A 22,771-nucleotide genomic window follows, 5' to 3' on the forward strand; every position below is an offset into this window, starting at 1 on the left:
CTGACTGGAGATTGCAGTGTGGCCAGTCACTTTCTATCAGATAAGACTGACATAATCGCTTTCCACCCTTCCTCCTGTTAGTCAGACTCTTTGTTTACGTATATTTTACATAGGCTGAGCTAATATTTCCTCAGCGTTTATTCTTATTGCGGGGCTCCAGGGTCATAGCCGGGAAACAAGGAAGTCTAAATGTGTATTGAGTGGCACAGTGATGACTGGACAAAGTGTTCGGATTCCCACCTCATTACCGCCGTTCCCCTGGAGCACTGATGAGCCGGACTCTGCGTTCATTGGACTTTGATGCTTGGCAGGAGTCCCGCAGCCTGTTATTTCTGGTCTGAACTGGTTGTTTCTTCCCTGTGCTTCCAGCTGGCTGAAACTCAGCCCAGTTAACGTGCCACACTGCACACAGTCCAATGCAGAGAGGCTGTTGAGCTATAAAAGCCAGCTCCACACTGCCGAAGCAGTCACTGCCACGGTCTGGTGTCAGGAAACTTTCTGCTCAAAGACGGTGCTGCAGTCAGTCAGTGTGCGCGCCCCCGTCCCATAAAGTGTAAGCATAAAAAAACATTCTCACTTCAATCCTGATTGTTTGCTGCCATCTCTCTGGTGGTTAATGTTTGCTTGAGCTGCCCACGGTAGTTTTACAATATGCTTCAGTAGTTTTTAAACCGTTTTCTGTTTGATGTTTTTCAGGATCAGACCACTCGCATCGCTGAGGGAATCCTTCAGACTCAGTCCTACACCCTTGGGTCGCCATGGCATCTGTTCCTTCAGCTGGCTGTTTGCTTGCAGCACGGAATCAGTATTATCGAAGTAGGTGTTTAGCACCCCCCCACACACACCTCTTATCTGGTATTCACTTTGCGAACGGGCATACTGATCGATCAAACCGTGGCTATTGATTTAATGAAAAATATTTTTCTCTGGAATAAATTTGCTCCTCGTTGTCAGGTACTGCTCACCAAGTAGAGCTGAATGTTAGTTTTTCTTTTGGTATGGGAACGATAACTAAGAGCTGTGCTCGTGTTTTACATAATAATTGCTTATTGTCACAAGTAGGCTTCAAAGAAGTTACTGTGAAAAGCCCCTAGTCACCACATTCCGGCGCCTGTTTGGGGAGGCGGGTACGGGAACTGAAGCCGCGCTGCTGCTTCGTTCTGCATTACAAGCCAGCTATTTAGCCCAGTGTGCTAAACCAGCCCCTAAAGTGAAGGGGCGGTGGGGAGGAGGCATGGAAAAGTAGTAAATACTTTTTTATTTTTGCATATACATTTTCTGACTGTTAGATGAATGAGATCTCTGTACTGACATTTTTTAAATGTATAAAACACTATTTGGTACAGCACTGAACTTTCCACCATATTTCGTTATCATCAGTTCAGGGTTTTCTGAAGGGGTAAAATCAAACCAGTTATTTTCCTATTTCTATGGAATTAATTACTACAGGATGTTAATGAAGCTCATCTCAGCTTCCAATGATGACCGAAACAGAGATTACAAAAACAAAGACTTGTATTTATATCGCACCTTTCATGACCACCAGACATCTCAAAGCGCTTTCCAGCAAATGGAAAACATTTTTGAAGTGGGGTCACTTTGTAATCTGGGAGAGGCAATGGCCAATTTATGCACATCAAGCTCCCACAGACAGCAATATGTTAATAATCAGGTTACGTGTAGGGGCCTCACGGTAGCATGGTGGTTAGCATCAATGCTTCACAGCTCCAGGGTCCCAGGTTCGATTCCCGGCTGGGTCACTGTCTGTGTGGAGTCTGCACGTCCTCCCCGTGTGTGCGTGGGTTTCCTCCGGGTGCTCCGGTTTCCTCCCACAGTCCAAAGATGTGCGGGTTAGGTGGATTGGCTATGCTAAAATTGCCCGTAGTGTAAGGTTAATGGGGGGATTGTTGGGTTACGGGTATACGGGTTACGTGGGTTTAAGTAGGGTGATCATTGCTCGGCACAACATCGAGGGCTGAAGGGCCTGTTCTGTGCTGTACTGTTCTATGTTCTATGTTTTATGTGATGTTGATTGAGGGATAAGTCTTCGGCAGGACATTGGTAATAACTCCGCTGTTTTTTTCTAACCAGGGATCCACAGAAGCAGGTAGACTGGTTTAATATCTCAGCAGACAAGTAGCTTGTATTACTTTGCTACAATTTTTCCTATTCTTTAAGTGTACCAGTAAAATAAATTACAAGCACAACAAACTGTTTTGGGCATGGCAACAGTTAGCCAGAATATCAAAATGGTGTCTGTCAGTCTTGGGAGCTGAACGTGACATGGAGCTCCCTAATGTGTGATGCCAGTGTTTTTATTTTTCTGATAGTTTAGTCTTGAGGTTTATCCTTGTGAATCGCAGGGAGGCTTGGTGACACAGTGGTTAGCACTGCTGCCTCATGGCGCTGAGGACCCATGTTTGATCCTGGCCCTGGGTCACTGTCCGTGTGGAGTTTGCACATTCTGTGTGGGCCTCACCCCCATAACCTCAAAAGATGTGCAGGGTAGGTGGATTGGCCACGCTAAAATTGCTCCTTGATTGGGGGAGAAAAAAAGAATTGGGTACTCTAATGTGCAGTGCTTGAAACCTGAGAGTTAATCGTCTGGATTGATAATGGTGTTGATTTGCTGGATTCTGGTGCTCTTCCTGCTGCTGCGATTGCTAGCCCTGTTACCTATTCGTTGATCGCACTTCAGTTATATAATGCTGCTCTGAAGATGGAGATGAGGAGAATTTATTTCAGGGCAGTCAGCAGCTTTTTCCAAGGGTGGAAGTGTCAATTACATGGGGGTACAAGTTCAAGGTAAGAGGGGGAAGGTTTATGGGAGATGTGCAGGGTACATTTTTCACAGAGTGGTGAGTGCCTGGAACGCACTGCCGGGAATGTGGTGTAAGCAGGCATATTACCAACATTTAAGAGGCATCTGGATGGGTACATGAATAAGGAGGAAAAGAAGGATACAAATCAAGTAAGGGCAGAAGGGTTTTTTTTAGTTAGGGAATCATGATCGGCACAGGTTTGGAGGACCGACGGGTCTGTTCCTGTGTTGTACTTTTCTTTGTCCTTTAAAAGGTCAGCAGTTTGTGGAATTCTCTTCCTCAGAATCAGCCATGGTCTTACTGAAAGGTAGAGCAGGCTCAAGTGTCCGAATAGCATAGCCCTGCTCATAATCCTTCAATTTATTGACCTTGTAGCCAGTGAATATTGGCACTGTAGGGAAATATTGGCCCTCTGAAATCGCAGTTTCAGAATTTAGTACAAATGGGGCCCATAAATGGCCAATAATATTCCTGTTCTTTTAATGAGTTGTTGTTTCTCTTCCTGCACCTAGTGGTGCACAAGGCAGACTATCATCTGTTCCCATAGCGAGGTATTTCAAGAACAGGTCGCCAGCCTGTCCCCAGAGGCTTATAGTTTGAAGAGCATCACTCCACATCAAGTATGGCTGACCAGCGGTCATTCTTTTCTTACCATCTGCTATTGGCATGTGTTGGAAGGATTTTGCAGGTTGATACTCAAACCTGTTTGGCCATATTATGAAAGCATATAAAGTCATGGGATTGGGATCAAATCCAGAACTTCTGGCTTCACAAGGCCGAATGGTAGCATTGAAATATATTTTGGGAAATTGGGTTGTTTTGAGTATGGAGATATTCGAGAGTTTTATAATATTTACAAATCTTGTATTTCTGAAAATAATATTATGTTTATAGAATTTGTAATTTTCCTGTTTCTTTCTAGCCCGGCATAATTCCACATCAAGTGTGGCCTCCAATGGTTCATGCTGTTTGGAAATGACCATGGAACATGAAAAATCTCATCAAGGTAATTTAAAAAAAAGAGCTAAAACAGAATTGTAAGTGTTTCCTTCTACTGTATTCTAGCTAATAATTGTTTTCTTCTCTGTCCTCAGGAGTTCTTCTTACATTGCAGAAATGTTTATGGTTAAAGAACTTCCTGAACTGTGAGGCAACTCATCACCCTGCTAACACTGAGTTATCTGCAGGAAGGTAAGGATTGAAGAAACTCTTAAGGGCATTTTGATTTTGGATGAAGGTATAAATCCGAAGTGATTTGTGTAATGAGTGGCTCATCATTATTACCTATAGTCATGGAAGTGCAGTTTCTGAGAGCTCAGTCATCTCAAGAATCTAAATAAATACAATATAACTGATACTTGTTAGCATGGGTCACGATCTAATGACAGTGTCATGCCCAACTCCCTGCGTGACGCGGCCGGCAAAGATTTACCTGGCTTGCCAGACCTTGCCAGATGTTATGGGATGTTGTGAGACATTGCAATCTGGATCCTGCCCACAATGGGCCCACTGCCAGGCTAGCATTGCCAAGGTACCCGGGTGGCATTTTGGCCATCTCGGGGGTTACCTACCCTTATAGGTATAGGGGAGGGGATTCAGAAGCTGCAGTTGGGGGGGGGTCCAGAGATCGGGCCGCCATTTTGCTCATTAGTGCAGGATATGAGACTGAATGCGGTCTTGGTGATGTGTTCCTTGCCGAGGCCCTGAAATGATGCAGAGTCCCATTCGATTTCTTTATGTTCTTTGCTGGGAGCACTGGGAAACACCCGGCTAAAATGCTCAACATGGGGCTCTGTTTCACCTCCGTTAAATAATACCAAAAACAAGGGGAAAGAATTTTAATCGGACAGGAACGGTTATTTCTGATAACAAAAAACGGGTTAAAGAGATATGGGCAGCAAGTGGGGAGGTGGATTTGAGACCAGGAAGAGATCAGCCATGATCTGATTGAATGGCAGAGCAGGCTCGAAGGGCTGAATTGCGTGCTTCTGCTTGTCATTCCTAAATTATAAGAAAATCCATTCCCCACACCCACAAATTCTTGCACCCTGAATATTTCCTCACTGTTATACTGGAGAATATCACAAATATATTAATCAATCATAAGGGATTGAGATTATTATAGAACACAATTAAATGAACAAATCTTTTAAGCAAATTAACTTTTTTTTTTACAGTGGTCATCGTTGAGCAGCGATGATTCTTGGAACATTTGGTTTCTGTGGATTAGATCTTAATCTACAATATTTGGAATTGGCTCAGGGAATTGGGAGTGATTTACAGGGGAAAGTCTTTGAACAGCTGTGAAATAACCTGCCCATCTCGAGAAACAAGTTCCATCGACACTGTTGTCATTTAATAATTCTTCAACTGACCAAGATGATTTAACAAGAAGCACACCAATAATCTCAAAACATTTGTGTTTAGGTTTTGAGAAGAGGAAAACTAATTTCAAAAACTGTAAAAGTTTGTGGTGTTTTGGATTAAGTGAAATATGTTTTCAATATTTTGGCTCAATTCAGGGTGATTCCTGTGTAGTGTCGACACAAATGTTGAGATCATTTCAGGCATTGTATAATGTCTTCATGTAGAAATGTACTGGCAATGTCTTTCACATTATTTGATTTGATATTAATTCTTAATTTATTTGCTTCACACTGTTCCTGTATTAAGCATTGACTGTTCTTCAGTTGTCTAATAAGTGACATGAAACTGATTGAGGATGACCATATCTCATGATATACAAGAAAATGTTTTTGTTTTGTTTTACCATGTGGTGGAAACTAAGTAACATGACAATTATTGCAATGCTTTTACGCCACAAGCCACCATGGGATATGCAATTCTTTCTGTTAATTTTAGTGAAAATGTTGGCATGATTATGCAAGGTGGAAAATTCAATTTTGTGTGTGTGTGTTTCTTTTGATGGGAGTAATTTCAACTCAAAGAGGTAGTTACGTTCTTGGATAGTGGCACACCAGATTTCAAAACTCAGAATGTAAAAGTACCAGCAAAACTGTTTGTCCTTTTGAATATGTTTGATCTGATCCCAATTAATCAAAGGAAAACCTGTGGATGGCAGGCTGATCACTGCTCCTAGATTATTGAGCATTTAATCGTGAAACTTACCGATGTGATACTCTGCTGAAATAATTATGGAACTATTTTTAATACTTTTTTAATAATAAATGAGTTTTTTTTTTACCAACTTCTGTGACTCACCATCTTTTGTTACTCAAATGGGATCAAAGATTATATTTTGTTGAAAAGTCATTATCGATTCAGTGGTATGATTGGACTCCTTTCCTGTCATTTTGATGACTCTATTTCAAAACCATGGCATCGAATGGTCGAATGCTACAATATATAAACAGCAATTCAGTCCTTCAAATCTACAGAGGTTTTTTCCTTTCGTCACTCCTCATAACTTTCCAATATTCTTTTTCCATTAACTTTCTAATTGCCACTTAAAAGACTGTGGACACTGCTTCAGAATGTGTGTCTGTGTGCTCATATGTATAGCTTTGGTTCAGTTTCTTAGAATGATAGAATAACTACTGCACAAGTCATTTGACCAGTCTTATCTCTGCTGGATCACAGAAGGAGCAATTCATCTAGATCCACTCCTTGCCTTCTTCCCCATAGCCTGGGCTTTATTAATACAAGAGCAAGAAGGTTATGTTGAACTTGTATTAGGCACGAGTTCAGCCTCAGCTGGTGTATTGCATCCAGTTCAGGGCAGCACTTTGGGAAGGATGGGAAGGTGTTGGAGGGAGAGCTGGAAAGATTCATGATAATGGTTGCAGGAATGAGGAAATTCAGTTATGAAAATACGGTGGAGCCCTTTTCCTTGGAGAAAAGAAGGCTGAGAGGAGACTTGATAGAGGTATTTAAAATTATTAGGAATCTGGATAGAATAGATAGGGAGAAACAGTTCCTGCTCGTGAAAGGATTGAGAACGATAGAGAACAGATTGAAAATAATTGCCAAAAGAAGCAAAAGTAATAAGGGGGGGGGGGAGAATTACACGAGTGCCATGGGGGTGGCCCTGCTGCTTGCACATTACGTGCACTATGGGGAACTCCACCGGCTGTAGAAAAACAACACTATCCTTTAAATCAACACCTCTTTCCCTCTCGCCAAGGCCTGCCTGACTAGCCTTGACATGCTCACCAACTAACTGTTTCAAGGCCTCCAGCAATGTTCCTCCTCTCAGTTTCCAGCAGTACAGTCAGTGGACCCAACTCTTGGTGGTGCTGCTGGTATTAAAGAGCTACCAGGCTCCAGTTGGTCAACAGGTCTTGAAGGTGGGACATCATCCTGCAGAACCCAGGAACCCCAACAGCAGCCAGCATGCAGCTGATTAGGTTTAAACCCCATCAAGGCACCTGGGAATTGGCATGAGGGGGTTGTCGCCAGCTCTCCAGTGTTACCATCCTGACCATTAAATCTTGCTGGATGTTTCCGGGTGATGACCATTCACCAGAAAATACTCTTGCATTCTAACTCCCTTGTAATTTTTTTTCTCTGGAGTCACATAAAGGCCAGACATGGTACGGATAACAGATTTCCTTCCCTAAAGGACATCAGTTAACCATATAGGAGAAACAACAATGGATTCATAGTCATCATTAGACTTTCAATTCCAGGTTATCGTTGAATTCAAATTTCACCTTGTGTAGTGGGATTCAAACTTAGGTCCCAAAACATTACCTTGCATCACTAATCTAGTAACAATATCACTGTGCCAACACCTCCCCTTGAAAAGTAACATGCCCTTTCCTTAATGCTTGCTGCACCTACATGTCAGCATTTTGTGATTAGTGTAGAATATTTATGATTTGAATTCAAGGATACCATAATCTTTCTGAATATCAATGCTCACTCATCCCTCACCTTTTAAAAATTATGTTTTCTATCAAAGTGATGCTTTTACAATTCCTCACTCTTTGGAATCAAAACTGAACCCTTGGCCTTTTGGATCATAGGTAAAAGTGCTTCTTAAAAAGGACCCTGTACTTTTTGTCAGGGAAACATTTTCATGGCTTCATTTTGTTTCTACATATCTCTGAGGATGAGCTAGATGTCTGAAAGTATCCAAGGAATGGGGAAAGATGACCATCTTTTTGGAGAATGTATCGGCGGTACTGTTCAGGTTTATAAAGGTGGATTGCTATTTTTTTTTTTTACCATGCAAACGGTGTTATATAAATGTAAATTGCTGTCAGCAGCAAAGCCACAGCTCCTCAGAAATATCCTTTTGTCTGTGAGGTGGATTTTGCCTACTGGAGAGGAAATAAAAGGTGGGATTGCTTCAAGGTCCTGAACCTGCCCTCATGGGGAACCAGCCACACATTGGCATTTTCATGGAGTTACTCCCTAGATTGGTATGTAGACAGGGTCCCTGTCAAATTAAGGGCAATGGATGAGTGGCAATGTGGAAGGGGACCAATCAGAGGTCTTCCAGATTGACGGAAACAGCAGGCTGTATTCGAAGATGAAGATTCCTTCTCACCAACTTTTCTAAACTTAACAAATGGTTCTTGCAGCCAGGCCACCACTGTAGTAGGGGCAGGGGCACTGGGCAGTGCCCTTTACAGGGCTTCAGAGCAATGTTCAGGTAGTTATGCAAGCAAGGGAGGCCTCTACAGGGATTCCTGCAGTGAAGTTCCCCCAGATACTGCTAGGTGCCCACCTCCTGGCACCAGAACTGCCTCCAGTGGCAGGGTGAGCAACTCTTACGAAATACAATAAGAGATGCTGACAATGGGGCTGGGTGGGTTCGATTGGGGTGTTGGTGACCATGAGAGTGGGAGTGGACGATCAGCACCCTCATAGCTGACAGCCCCAGTGCATGTGCTCACAAAAAAACAGGCAGAGGCAAGAGGACTCCTATGCTGAGGACAGTTTGTATCCTTCCCATTGCTGGTGAGATAAGACGGCATCTTAATGAAGCAAATAGCTTCCTGCCACTGGTGGTGAGGAGCACTGCAGGTCCCGATACTGCCTCTTCCTGATGTTAGGAATGGTGTCGAGAAACAAGCACATGGTCCATCGCGTGTTGTGCAACATACTTGGTCCAATACTGTGTGGAATTTGCACATTCTCCCTGTGTCTGCGTGGGTTTCCTCTGGGTACTCCGGTTTCCTCCCACAGTCCAAAGATGTGCAGGTTAGGTGGATTGGACATGCTAAATTGCCCTTTGTGTCCAAAAAGGTTTGATGGGTTACTGGGATAGGGTGGAAGTGTGGGCTTAAATAGAGTGCTCTTTCCAAGGGCTGGTGCAGACTCGATGGGCAAATGGCCTCTTTCTGCACTGTAAATTCTATGTCTATGTTTATGTCTACACCACAGATTTATTGCTCCTTGCTCTGAATTCTGTCCACAGTATTGATTGAGTAAATTTCAGAGCATCAGAAGTTGATGGGTATTACAGATCTGCAGTCTCATGAAATCATATTCTGGTCTGCAAGTATGTCACAGCTGCAAATTTGTTCATCCGTATGATTTTCAGATTAATTTTCCGGAAGGAAAGTGGCCTCTTTGAAAGATCACACACATTAAGACACTGCAGCAAATTTACAACTCCCCACATGAATTCTGCATTCTCTTTGTACAATAAATGATATGAGCACCCACTTCAGGGAAGTTAATGCTTTGGTGGGCAGTATGGTGGCGCAGTGGGTTAGCCCTGCTGCCTCACGGCGCCGAGGTCCCAGGTTCGATCCCAGCTCTGGGTCACTGTCCATGTGGAGTTTGCACATTCCCTGCTAAATTGCCCCATAATTGGAAAAATGAATTAAGTACACTAAATTTATTTTTAAAAAAAGTTAATGCTTTGGTTCCAGAGACGTGGGTCAGTTGCACACAATTACTACCATTCGGATGTGGAGAAGATTCAAAGGGCAGGATTCTCCATCCAGCGACGACGGAATCACAAAGTCGATTGGGCAGAGAATTACGCATGATCCGAAAACCATGGCTAGTGCCAAGCACGAGACAGAATGCTCCAGTGCCTTGACAGTGGCATCAATGCATTCTACTCCGCATATCATTAACGGGGCCGTCCGGGGCTCCTGCGATGCTCCACCTCCACAAGAGGAATTATTGATGGCGAGGCTCACTTATGGTTTTAAAAATCAGGAAACAGGCGCCCTGGCTGTTAAGGAACATAGGATGTAGGTCACGTCACGTTCACAGAGGCACGACTGTGGGTTGCCGGTCTTGCCCTTGGCAGGCCTGGCTGAGGGGGAGGGGGGCATCGACCATGGCCCAGTTGGGGGGGGAAGGAGCGGGGCAGCCAGGGGATGGGCCATGAGGTCGGGTGACCACCCCCCGTCCCTGGGGCATCTGGTGGGCAGCGTGCAGAACAGGGTGGCACCACGCGACCGGGCCCATGCTGGCCGGGTTGCCTAAGGAGACTCACGCCAAAGGGCAGGGCAGGGGTCACAGCAAGCTGCCTCCAATCCTGCGGTACCGTCTAGGGAACCACCTTGCCATAGTGTTCGGGCCCCTAAGGCCAGAAAGGTAGACACCAGTTAAGTTGGCACAGGTGTAGGGCACAGCTTAGTTATAGGGGCTAGGGCACAGACTGTATGTATTTGTTCAAAATAAATATCTGCCACCATCGTTACAACCTTCATCAGTGCTTTGTAGAGGTGGTCTGGTCCGGACTGGCTGAGGGGGAGGGGGGGGGTGGGTGGTGACTGGTGCAGACCATGTGGGTGGACCATGCTCCCCATCCTCCTTCTTCCCCGTCGTACCCTGACCATCCTCAGCACCCCCACCCCAGGGATTCGGTACGACGTTGAGATGGAATGGTGCTACCATGGGTATGAATCAGACATTGTCATTCAACGCACCAGAGCTCATCACAGAGCGGGTTGTCATCATCCTCCATCCCATGTGACCAGACCCGCTGTTACTGCCAACCCAGGGCCCCCACCTCGTACAGCTGCAGGTATGTATAATGGAGGGGTGTGCAAGCGGGTGGTTTGGCGGGGTGGGAAGTGAGGATCTGTGGGTTTGGGATGTGGTGTCGTGCCCCTGACCAGCGCATCCACCCCCCCTCCTTGTCGGTGAACCTGGAGGCGATCAGAGTATCCCATGCATGTTGGCCCTGATGCACATGTCGTGTGGCCTCCCATCCTTGCCCGAGCCCCATGTCCTGCCCATACTCACCCTCCCCCGCATCCTCCTCATAGGACGAGGCCTGCCCTTCCTCCTCATTCTCCTCCATCAGCACATCGCCCCTCTGCTGTGCGATGTTGTGAAGAATGCAGGAGGCCACCACGGTGCGGGCGACCCTCTCAGCCTCGTACTGGAGGGTCCCTCCAGAACAGTCCAGGCACCTGAACTGCTCAAACCTGTCAGGAATCGACGAATGTGCCAGGATGAAGGAATCGTGCACACTGCCCAGAGAATACCGGGTCGAACGTTCATTTTGGTTTGTGCCGGTAAGGTGACATGTTTCCCGTCTATCGCCCTCTGGACCCGGGGGCATCCTGGCGATGGCAGCGAACATCCTGGTGGGCTCGGTCCACATCAAAATGGATGTATTGATCCGTCTGGGTATACAGGGCCTCCGTGATAGCGCAAATGCACCTGTGCACCGAGGTCTGTGAGATCCCAGACAGGTCCCCACTCGGCGACTGGAAGGACTCCGTCGCATAGAAGTTCAGAGTGACTGTCACCTTTACGGTCACCGGGAGCGGGTGTCCTCACATACCTCTGCGGTGCCAGGTGTGCCATCATATGGCAGATATGTCACACTGTCTCCCTGCTCAGCTGCGATCTCTGACAGCATACACGAGGCATCATGTGGCGCCTCCTTGGCACCTCGTCCTCCTCGGCCTGTTGGGCGGGTGGCCCTCCAGCCTGTGCGGCTGCCACCTGCCCCCCTGCAGCCCGTACCGCAGCTGGCCGCTCTGCTGCTGTCCGCTCCACTTCTGCAGATTCCCCCTCCTCTTTGAGTGGCTCCCACTCAAACGGCCGCAGGGCATCTCGCAGAGCTAGGACGACCATCAGTGCAGCCACCATTGTTGGTCGAACTCCAAACGCCATTGTCTGAAGGGCATGAAAGGCCACCATGTTAGCATGGTGCATACTCCCGTGCCCAACAAGGTTCCATAGGCTGCACGGTGGCCCCGGTTGGTACTGAGGGCTCTGGCCCCGAATGTCCCCCCCCCCCCTCTATCCCCTCACCCCTGCCCTGTCAGTTGCCAGCACCATGGGAGCCCCTGGTCCCAGCGCCCATCCCTGCTGCCAGGGGTACTGTTGGCTGGCATGGTCCTCACTGGGGGCTGCTGTGGGTGTGGCCTTGGGTGGTCTGCTGGTGGGCGGTGAGCAGTTGAGCGGGGTGTTTGGGGTCAGGGGGGCAGAGAATCTGCCCTGTGATTTCATGCTGGCATGAAACCAATTTCTGGGCCTCCGTTCGGATCATGCAGGGAGAAGATTCCAATCAGGTCTTTACCTGCATCTCATTGGTGGCTTGCGATTTCACGTCAGCCTCCAGTGGCATCCCCAATCTGCCCTCCCGCCAAATTCTTTCAGGCAAAGAAAAGAGGTAAGTAGGTCTTACTTTGCTGGAAGAGTTTGATAAACGACTATATATCTCCTAACAAGTAATAATGTTATGGCGTATTTGGTTAAACTATTATATTATGAAACAGAAATGTGTTTTCAGTTAAATCAGAATCTATAGTGTTTCCAGACGTTTTAGCCCATTGAAAAAGAAAGCCCACACAAATTTACTCTGCAGGCTATTTTTAACACTATCTTCAGTAGATGAACACTTTTGGATATGAACTTTGCTCACAATATGATCAGTTAACAACAAGCTCTTGGCTTCAAAAGAGGATTAATTATTTGAACTCACTTTAAACATAGCAAGATACACAAAACAAGTGTACGGGTGAGTAAATAGTCCAGAAATAGTGGCTTTGTGGATCTAGTGCAAACTTAGATAAGTTCACAAAACCCAAGCCTGACCTCATCTGATTATTGTTGCTTTGTATTCAATGCAGGCTGGCAATTAGTTTCTTACTTAGTTTACTGCTGCTAGCAGTAACCACATTTAACATTTTGATTTGCAATTAGCACTGGGAACCTGAAACAGTTGGAACGTAAATTACAGTTATCAAAGACTGCAGCGCCAACGACCCAGGACAGCACATGGGGACAAAAAAGGCACAAACCAGACATAGCAGCAGCTCGTAAAAGATTGCTATCATGGCAGGAGTCCAAAGGCGCAATAGGGGAATGCAGTCTGGACAGTGTTTTGAAAATGTGCGCAATCATAGCTGCGATGAGGTACTTGTTGAACATAAAGGGCAGAATTCTCCCATGGCCGAGGGGTGGGAGCAATGGCAGGTGGGGGTGGGGCGGGGGGGGGGGGGGGGGGGGGGGGGGGGGGGGTGCAGAAATTAGTGGGAGGCCCAGACATTGGTTTCATGCCGGCATGAAATCACAGGGCAGATCGGGGATCCACTGGAGGCTGATGGGAAACCACTTTGCAAGCCACTGATGAGATGCAGATGAAGGCCTGATTGGAATCTTCTCCCCACGTCTGATTTTCTGCGACATGTCTGGACCAACGCCGTGTGCAGAGGTTGGGATTTATCTGAAGGCAGCCTCGGGCGACCTTCGAAGTTTAGGATAGAAACCACTCGCGACCCTGTGTGGTGAATGTACATCATGTAATTCACACTGTATAGTATTGCGTTCACACTGTATAGCATTGTGTCCTTGTGGGCTCTGTGAGCCGTTGCGCGGCTCTGCCCACAGAGGGAGATGAGGAGCTTGTACAGGGCTCCACCCTCGGCTCTGCCCATGGCTCCTCCACTACCGGAAGTATAAAGTGCTGCAGCCTTGTGAGTCTGCCCTCAGTTCTTCTGGTCGCAGGCAGGCTCAGTTGTAAGTCTATTAAAACCACAGTTTACTTCCTATCGTGTCTCGAGTAAATTGATGGTCACATCACCCTGGAAAACCACAGCTGTGTGTGGGGCAGTAACTATCAGGTGGGTCTTCCAGCTTCACTGTCATTGAGAAGGTCTGTTTTCCAGCCTAAGAGTGAGCCTATAGGTCCATCGTCTTTCTTCAGGATGTCCAACGTCTTTCTTTAATGGTGGGTCAGTGATGTCGGCCGCCTTTGAAATATGGCACCCAGATATGGCAGTGGGACCACCAAGCCTGCCCTGCCACAAATGATGGTGCAAACACCCCCCAGATGCATAATTAATTATGCTGGGATAGAAGATTTGGGGCGTGATTCAGTGACGCCGTTGTACCTTACGTGGATCCAGGTGCAACGGATGAATCGCCCGTGAGTCTCTAATTGGGCTCCATCCCTGGCGCGAAACCTTGCTCAAGTCATCCAACTCACTCTGTGAACACGATCTGGATCGCACCCTCACTGGGCGAGATCCAGATCTGAATATTTTAATGTTTCTTGTGGTTCATTATTCTTATTGAAATATCCGGACTCAGGATTCACCCGGCATCCATGACTCACCAGCCATGCCTGGGAGACCTCGCCAAAGTGCCATTTAGTACTGATCCACCCAAATGTGGCCCAGTCGTAACGGAACCGGGGGGGGGGGGGGTCTCCAGCCATTAGAGACCCCCAGGTGGGGGGTGGGGGACAGGGCAGGGTGGCACCCTGGTTCTCCCCACGGCACCTGGGTAGCGGGATATTTCTTGGAGCCATGGCTGTCGAGAAACTCGCTGCTAAACGTGCCGTTCAGCAGACTTTAACCTTGGTCCGCTGAACCGCGCCCATGTATGATACCCCATTGGCTTCTGCGGTGGAAAATTTTCCCTGTCCTCATCACCACAGGTCGTAGTCAGATGAGAGAAGTCACCCTAGTGTAGCGATGTAGGGTTTTGCTCTTTGAGCCTATCAGCCCCAGAGGTTGTGGCTGCAGGGCTGAGGTCATAAAGGAACCAGGTTGTACATTGACAGAAAACCAGATTACCTTTGCTGGTATCAGCAGGTGTCAAGTGACATGTGTATATGCACTCTTTCTCCATGGATGATGTAGCATCTATGTTAATATCTCTTCTCTGGAAGACAACAAGTAGAGATCATTTAACATTTCTTTGAACACAATGGGCGTAATTCTCCCAAAGGGAGACTGAGTGCCAACGCCGGAGTGAAAACCGGAGTGTTTCACTCCGGCGTCGGAGGCCGCTCCTCGCCCCTTATTCTCCCACCCCCAGGGGGCTAGGAGCGGCGGCACATCAATCTCGGGCGCCGGGCCTTGACGCTTGCGTCAAAGCACCGCCGCCTGAATGACGCGGCCGGCGGCGCCTAAATGACATCACCCGCAGATGCCGTCTTCCCCTCCACTGCCCCGCAAGACATGTTGGAGTGATCTTGCGGGGCGGCGGAGGGAAAAGAGTGGGTCTTTCAGAGATGCTGGCCAGACGATCGGTGGGCACCGATCGTGGGCCAGACCCCTCCTGAGCACCCCTCTGGTGCTCGATTCTCCCTCCGCCCCCCCACAGGCCCCACACGCAGCGGTCGCGCGTTGTTCACGCCGGCAGCGACCAGGGGCGGCATTCTCCCCTACCCGGCGTGACGGAGGGTCCCGGAGTAGGGGAGTGGCGCCAACCCCTCAGGGGTCGGGCCTCCCCAAAGGTGGGGAATTCTCCCCACCTTTGGGGGCCAGCCCCGCGCCGGAGTGGTTGGCACCAGAAGACTGGCACAAAACACCGGCGCCCCCGGCAGCGTGGCTGGCTGAAAGGCTTTCACCGGTCCGCGCATGCGCCGGCAGTGACGTCAGCGGCAGCTGGCCGCTGACATCACTGCCGGCGCATGCGCGATGTGGGGCTCTCTTCCACTTCCACCATGGCGGCTGTGGAAGGAGAAATAGTGCACCCAGGGCACTGGCCCGGAGTCTGAGCGGGGGGCCCTGATTGCGGGCCAGGCCACCGTGGGGGCACCCCCCGGGGTTCGATCGCCCCCCGCCCCCCCCAGGACCCCGGCGCCCGCTCGCGCCGCTGACCCCACCGTTCCAGAGGTGGTTCAAACCTCGGCAGCGGGAGAGGCCTCCCAGCGGCAGGACTTCGGTCCATCCGGGCCGGAGAATCACCGCAGGGGCCTCTCCGATTGGAGTGGCGAGATTCCGCCGCCGCCACTTCCCGGGTGGCGGAGAATCTCTGCCACGGCGGGGGCGGGATTTTAGGCGGCCTCAGGCAATTCTTCGACCCTGCTGGGGGTCGGAGAATTTTGCCCCAGGTGTGATTGGCGCCGGCGTGAACCAGTCGTAATAGGCAGGCCGCTCGGCACATCCGGGCCGGAGAATCGGCGCTAGACCGGAGCGGCGATTCTCCGAGTGGCATGTCGTGTTTTGGGGGGGTGGGAGAATCGCATGCGGGTGCGAGGGTGGCGTGGCGTGATTCGCCCGGCACTCTCGTGATTCTCCCACCCGGCGTGGGGTCGGAGAATCGCGCCCAATAGCAGTCTGGCATAATAATAGCTACGTGCATAAAAGTTTGAACAAGATCTGCTTTGATAAATGCAATCATTTTTCAAGAAGTGACCAATAAAAGAGGGTAAAATGAGTGCAGTACATGTCATATTATATTGATTTTGGAAGGTGTTTGGTTAAGTATTTGATGCGGTCTTTGTTGGAAATAAAAGGTGCTTCACACTAGAAGAAATGTAGTAGCATGAATTAAAGATTGGCCTGTAGACAGGAAGTAGATTTAGAGTGAATGGGTGCTGTTTAGACTGTGATGTGACCATCAATTCACTCGAGACAAGAGTAGAAGTAAACCGTGGCTTTAATCAACTTAGAACAGTGCCTGCCTGCGACTGATCCAATACTGAGAACCGCCTACAGGTCGACTGCTCTTTATACCTCCCTTCAAGGGGAGGAGCCATGGGCGGAGCCCATACATGCCGCAACATGTTCCCCTATGGATAATGCCATACAATGGCCCATAGGAGAAGCCCACAAGGGCCACAGCATAGCACAGATACAAATACAAGGGCAACAGCACAGATACAAATACAATGGTGGATTATTGGCATAATACATTCACCACAGACTGGAAAATTGTTTTGGAATTCGAACCATGATGCATCGTTAACGCCGGGGGATCAAGAAGTGGGCACCACTTCTGCTCTCTTATTTTGTTGCCAGTTCCCATGTGATTCCAATCAAAATTTAAAGTGGCAGCAGCAAGCACAGGGGTCACATGTGGCCACCATGTGGGGGAAAATTTTCATTGGTGAAATCCACCATCAGTGGACAATGCAGCTGTCCAAGAGCCTGGACGAACAGGGAGGCTTCTCATCATGGCCACAACTTTGCTGCCATCTCTAATGCCATTAAAATAAGACTTATCGAGAACACAAAGGTGGCACAGGTGCTTTTCAAACTTATATTTCACTTGTAAACTTTGTGTTACATTTGTTTTACTTTATTCATTATTATCACCGTTATTTGTTGAGAATAACTGAGAGAGCTAAATGTACTGGTACACTTTATGGTTGGCACACATTGATAGTTACAAGGGAGGTAGGGACATTTCTTTTATTGTGGAAGAATCAATGTTGTGTTTTTATGTTTGCTCTTTATTCAATCATTATGTTTTGTACCGCCACTCTGGGGAAATAGCTGAGCTTACAGGCTTGACTGGCTTTCTGTTCTATCCATAGTGAAGGCCATTATCCAAGATCACTCTCAGTGGGATAATTGTAATGTTTCAGATGAACTCAAAGTCCTGTGAATGTTCTGCCAGCGAGCATCCTGAGATGGACAGTACTTCCAAGATAGTTCCTTCCAGGAACAATTATTCAGGTTCGATTTAGTAGTCTCTGAATTCCGACTTCTGTTTAAAATGTATAGGGGTACAGATGAGGACACTTTCACTTTCTTATGAGAAAGCTTTATTTTTACATACTGACCAACAGTTTAATTGGTTTAAATGCTGCAGGTGGGGAGAGCAGCCAAATTAGCCCCACCCCAGGGAAGACCCCCGACCTGAGCCCCTCCAGCCCAGCACAAGCCTTCCTGAACCCCATCTCCCATGATGGAGCCCCCTCTGCACCCTGGCAGCAATTGTTGGGAGGGTACTTATCACCTTGCCACCCCTCGGACTATAAGGCACCTGGTCCAAGTTCCTGAACGCTTGTACCAATTCACGCCAGCAAGACCCTTGGCAGGGGTGTTGGGGGGGGGGGGGGGGGGGGGCGTGTGTGTGTGTGTGTGTGTGTGTGTGTGTGGTCGGAGGTGGTGCAGAGCATCCCAGCTAGTTCATGGACACTGCATCCATCAATTAGATCTAAGATAGCTCTAATGAGCTATTTGCATGGTCCTGCCAAGTTAGGGCAGGAAGCCCGGCTGGGACATCAGGAAACCCACTACAGCTGGTGAGGTGGGCACAGAGGCCCACGACGGGTCTGCTGCCTGGCATGAATCCTGATTTTGGCCCAAACGTGCTATTCTGCGGCCGACCACAAAGCCTGCTTCTCGCGGGTGGACGCAGTGTCCAAGCCATTGGGTTTCATATAAAAAGAGAAAATAAACAAATCAAGCAGGCTAAAAACCTGTTTCAATTACGTTTATGAGGCAATTTGGTTATGAAACTTCTAAATGAGCGTTTTGAATATTGCATTTTTCTTTCTTAAATGTGGCTATTTCCTGTTTTCTTCTATGTGGTATTCTGGATCATTCATTGAACTTTGGATGATTTTAACATTCTGCCAAACTTGTGGAAAATCATGAGTATTTTTGGAACTTTATTTATTTTTCAAGAGCTTGCGATCGAAAAAGTCCAAAGTTGCAACAAAGTTAGTAGCTGGTGTTTTATTTGTGGCACCTACAGCTGGGGTTCAGTGCCAGACCATTTATCTTTTTGTAAATAATCTACAGTGAAAAGCAAATGGTGGGAAACAGCATAGTTTTAAAAAATGTGAACAATTACAAGCACAATCAAATTTCTAGTCCAGTCTCTCTCCCTCCAGTCTCATTTATTCATGCACCTTTCAAAGTTTGTGATCACAGAACATGTGCATAATAGATCATGGAGAAAATGTCCATGAAAACCCTCTGAATGGTGAAGATGTACATTTATAAATATTCTGTTTGGCCCTTGTGGTGAATGTGATTCACACCGGATTATAATCTGTATATACATGTGTCTATATTGTAAGTGCAGTTGCACTACCTGACCACCAGGGGGAGTAGCTCCGGGAATGCTCGAGAATTGTACTGGACTTCTCCCTTGGCTCCGCCCAGGACTCCTCCCCCTGGAGCTGCTATATAAAGATCAGTGCCACATGGTCAGCCGGCCAGTTCACCGAAAGTTCAATGGCTAACCGGCTGGCTCTGTTGTGAGTATATTAAAACCGCTATTCTAATCCTACAAGCACGTGTCTGTAGAATTGTTGGTTCCAACAATTTAATATACTCAGGAAACAGTCGAAGAAATCATGGAAGCAGCCCTCAAGCCCGGATGCCTAGAACTCGACCCACAGGATGCAGAGGCTAAGGAAATTTTTTCCCACTGGCTGAGATGTTTTAAAGCCTACCTGGCAGAAGCCAGCACCGCTGGAACAACGGAGGAACAAAAACTCAGCCTACTGCATGCGAGGGTAAGCCACAGAATCTCCACACAGCTGAATCCGGCCGGTTCTTACACCGCAGCACTGGCAATACTGGACAAAATGTACGTTAGGCCCATTAACAAGGTTTATGCACGCCACGTGTTTACGACTCGCCGTCAGCAGCCTACAGAAACGCTAGCCGAGTTTGTAAGGGAATTGAACAATCTTTCCAATGACTGTAATTATCAAGCCGTTACCGCGGCTGAACATAGGGAGCTTGCTGTGCGGGACGTTTTCGTGGCGGGCCTTAGGTCTAACTATGTGCGCCAAAGACTGCTAGAAAAGGGGGCCCAGGACTTAGACACTACTGTGGAGGCTGCTACCACTATGGAAGTCTCCTTCCGCAGCCTCACCTCGTTTCCCGCGGACCCCGCGACCTCATCATGGACCCCCGACCAACAGTCCCCCCAAGCCTGTGCCGCACGGCCCCCCAGCTACCGCGCTGCCAAAGCCAGTTACTCTGCTGCCCCAGCCAGCTACTCAGCTGCCCCAGCCTGCCATTTCTGTGGCCAAAGCCAGCACCCGCGGCAGCACTGCCCAGCCCGATCCGCGACCTGCAGCAGCTGCGGGCGAAAAGGACACTATGCCAGAGTGTGTCTGGCGAAGAAAGCCCCAGCCTCTAACCCTCCCACGGCTCAAAGCACTCGTTCCCTGAATTCACAGGCCTGCAGGCCCCGAAATGCTGCAGCCTGTATGCCGACTCCGCCCCCACCCGACATGTGCGACTCATGGGGGCGGCCATCTTGGCAATCCTCCTCCATGCGGCCGGCCATGTGCGACTCATGGGGGCAGCCATCTTGGCAATCCTCCTCCATGCGGCCGGCCATGTGCGACTCATGGGGGCGGCCATCTTGGGATCCATCCCCTTCAAACTCTGCAACTCACCTCAACGACAACGAACTCAGAGGGCAGTCATCACGGGGCCACTCCAGCACAGCTGATCGAGCCGCCGACTACCCGCAACTCAGCGCAGTCGCCCTGGATCAATCCCGCCCCAAGCACCTACGAAGTTCGATGGCGGAGGTCCAGATCAACAGGTACAGCACGCCATGCCTCTTTGACTCCGGGAGCACCGAGAGCTTTATACATCCAGAGCTGGTAAGATGCTGTTCGCTTTCTATTTTTCCGGTGAGCCAAACTATTGCCCTCGCTTCGGGCTCCCACTCAGTCCAAATCCAAGGACGCACCATTGCTACGCTCACAATTCGAGTCGCTAGTTATTCTAAATTTAAACTTTATGTCCTGCCCGACCTCTGCGCGCCACTCTTATTAGGCCTGGATTTCCAGTGCAACCTCAAGAGCCTCACCCTCAGCTTCGGCGGGCCCCTGCCCCCACTCACTATCTGCAGCCTAACCACGCTGCGCATCTCCCCCCTCCGCTCTTCGCCAATCTCACTCCAGATTGCAAGCCAGTAGCTACTCGCAGCAGGCGATACAGCCTACAGGATAGGGGGCGCGATTCTCCGCAAATGCGGCGAGTCGTAAAGGCTGCCGTGAAACTGGCCGTGTTTCACGGCAGCCTCCGCGCCCCCTCCCAGGACCCGATTCTCCCCCCTGGGCGGGGCTAGCAGCACGGCCCCGTGAAGCACGGCATCGCGGGCTTAGCGACCGTCGCTAAGTCCGCGCGCCAAGCGTCACGGCGGCTGACGCGCACAATGACGTCAGCCGCGCATGCGCGGGTTGGGCGGCTCCAACCCGCGCATGCGTGGATGACGTCATCACGCAGACGCGTCAAAACCGCGCATGCTCAGGCCATCATGCCCCTCAGCCGCCCCGCGGACTGATCCTGCGGGGCGGCGGAAGAACAAATAGTGCGCGGGTATCGGACCCGCTGCCCGCGAACGGTGCCCACCGATTTCAGGACCATGCCACCCTTGGCCAGGCCGTGGTGCGGCCGTGCCAATCGGTGCCATGGTTGTCCGGGACGGCACTTTGCGGCCGTTTTCACGAACGGTGAGAGCAGGTGTGATTGCGTTCATGAAAACGGCCGTAAAGGCCTGGGAACTCGGCCCATCGGCCTGGGGAGAATCGCTGTTCGCCGTAAAAAACGGCGAGCAGCAATTCGTGTCGTGGGGCGGCCGTGGTGGGGGGGGGGGGGGGGGGGAATAGTGGGAGGGCGGGAAAATTGTCGGGAAGGCCCTCCCGCTATTCTCCGACCCGTCGTGGGCAGCGGAGAATCGCGCCCAGGGTCTTTATCCGATCGGAGGACCGACGGCTGCTTAGTGAGGGTTCATAGAGGCCAGTAATAGTCCCTGGAGAGCTCAGATGGTGGTCGTCAAGACCGGGGAAAAATTTTGCATGGTTGTCGACTATAGCCAGACCATAAATTGCTTTACGCTCCTAGACGCGTATCCCCTCCCCAGAATTGCAGACATGGTTAATCAGATCGCCCAATATCGGCTATTTTCCACGGTGGATCTGAAGTCTGCATACCACCAGCTCCCAATCCGCCCGGAGGACCGCCACTACATGGCATTCGAGGCCGATGGCCGCCTCTTCTATTTCCTCCAGGTCCCTTTCGGCGTCACTAACGGGGTTTCGGTGTTCCAACGAGCAATGGACCGAATGGTAGACCAGTACGGGCTGCGGGCCACGTTTCCGTATCTGGACAATGTTACCATCTGCGGCTATGACCAGCAGGACCACGACGCCAACCTCCACCGTTTTCTCCAACCGGCACAGAAATTAAATCTTACTTATAACAAGGAGAAATGCGTTTTCCGCACAAACAGACTGGCCATCCTTGGCTACGTTGTGGAGAACGGAGTCCTGGGCCCAGACCCGGACCGCATGTTAGAACTCCTCTTAGAACTCCCCCTCCCTCATTGCCCCAAGGCCCTCAAACGGTGCTTGGGGTTCTTCTCATACTATGCCCAGTGGGTCCCTCAATATGCGGACAAAGCCCGTCCACTCTTTAAGGCCACACGATTTCCTCTGTCAGCCGAGGCACGCCAGGCCTTCGACGGCATCAAGGAGGACATCGCCAAAGCAGCCATGCGGGCGGTGGATGAATCCACTCCCTTTCAGGTTGAGAGCGACGCCTCAGAGGTAGCTGTAGCAGCCACTTTAAATCAGGCAGGGAGGCCCGTTGCATTTTTCTCCCGTACCCTATCTGCTTCAGAACTCCGACATTCCTCAGTCGAGAAGGAAGCACAAGCCATCGTGGAGGCTGTTCGTCACTGGAGGCACTACCTCGCAGGTAGGAGGTTCACCCTCATCACCGACCAACGATCGGTTGCCTTTATGTTTGACAACTCGCAAAGGGGCAAAATAAAAAATGATAAAATCCTTCGGTGGAGGATCGAACTCTCCACCTATAGTTACGATATTA

The 22,771-nt window shown here is 49.3% G+C and overlaps 2 protein-coding genes across 2 annotated transcripts in view; one reads left to right on the plus strand and one right to left on the minus strand.

Annotated features, from left to right (window-relative positions):
- Window positions 1–283: 283 nt before the first annotated feature.
- On the plus strand, window positions 284–6,030 carry LOC119972504 (pancreatic progenitor cell differentiation and proliferation factor-like protein). The gene is made up of 5 exons (XM_038809317.1): window positions 284–553; window positions 697–816; window positions 3,745–3,828; window positions 3,917–4,013; window positions 5,000–6,030. The coding sequence occupies exons 2-5, from the start codon at window positions 759–761 to the stop codon at window positions 5,010–5,012; spliced, it is 252 nt and encodes an 83-aa protein (XP_038665245.1). The 5' UTR covers window positions 284–553; window positions 697–758; the 3' UTR covers window positions 5,013–6,030.
- An 11,268-nt stretch (window positions 6,031–17,298) lies between these two features.
- Window positions 17,299–22,771, minus strand: part of LOC119972505 (tyrosine-protein kinase SRK2-like) — a 66,553-nt gene continuing 61,080 nt past the window's right edge. Inside the window, exon 8 of the mRNA XM_038809319.1 lies at window positions 17,299–17,663. Within this exon, the coding sequence (XP_038665247.1) occupies window positions 17,629–17,663 (35 nt within the window). The 3' untranslated portion in view covers window positions 17,299–17,628. The remainder of the gene's footprint in view (window positions 17,664–22,771) is intronic.

The sequence above is a fragment of the Scyliorhinus canicula genome, chromosome 10, assembly GCF_902713615.1.
Source record: "Scyliorhinus canicula chromosome 10, sScyCan1.1, whole genome shotgun sequence".
Lineage (NCBI taxonomy): Eukaryota > Metazoa > Chordata > Chondrichthyes > Carcharhiniformes > Scyliorhinidae > Scyliorhinus > Scyliorhinus canicula.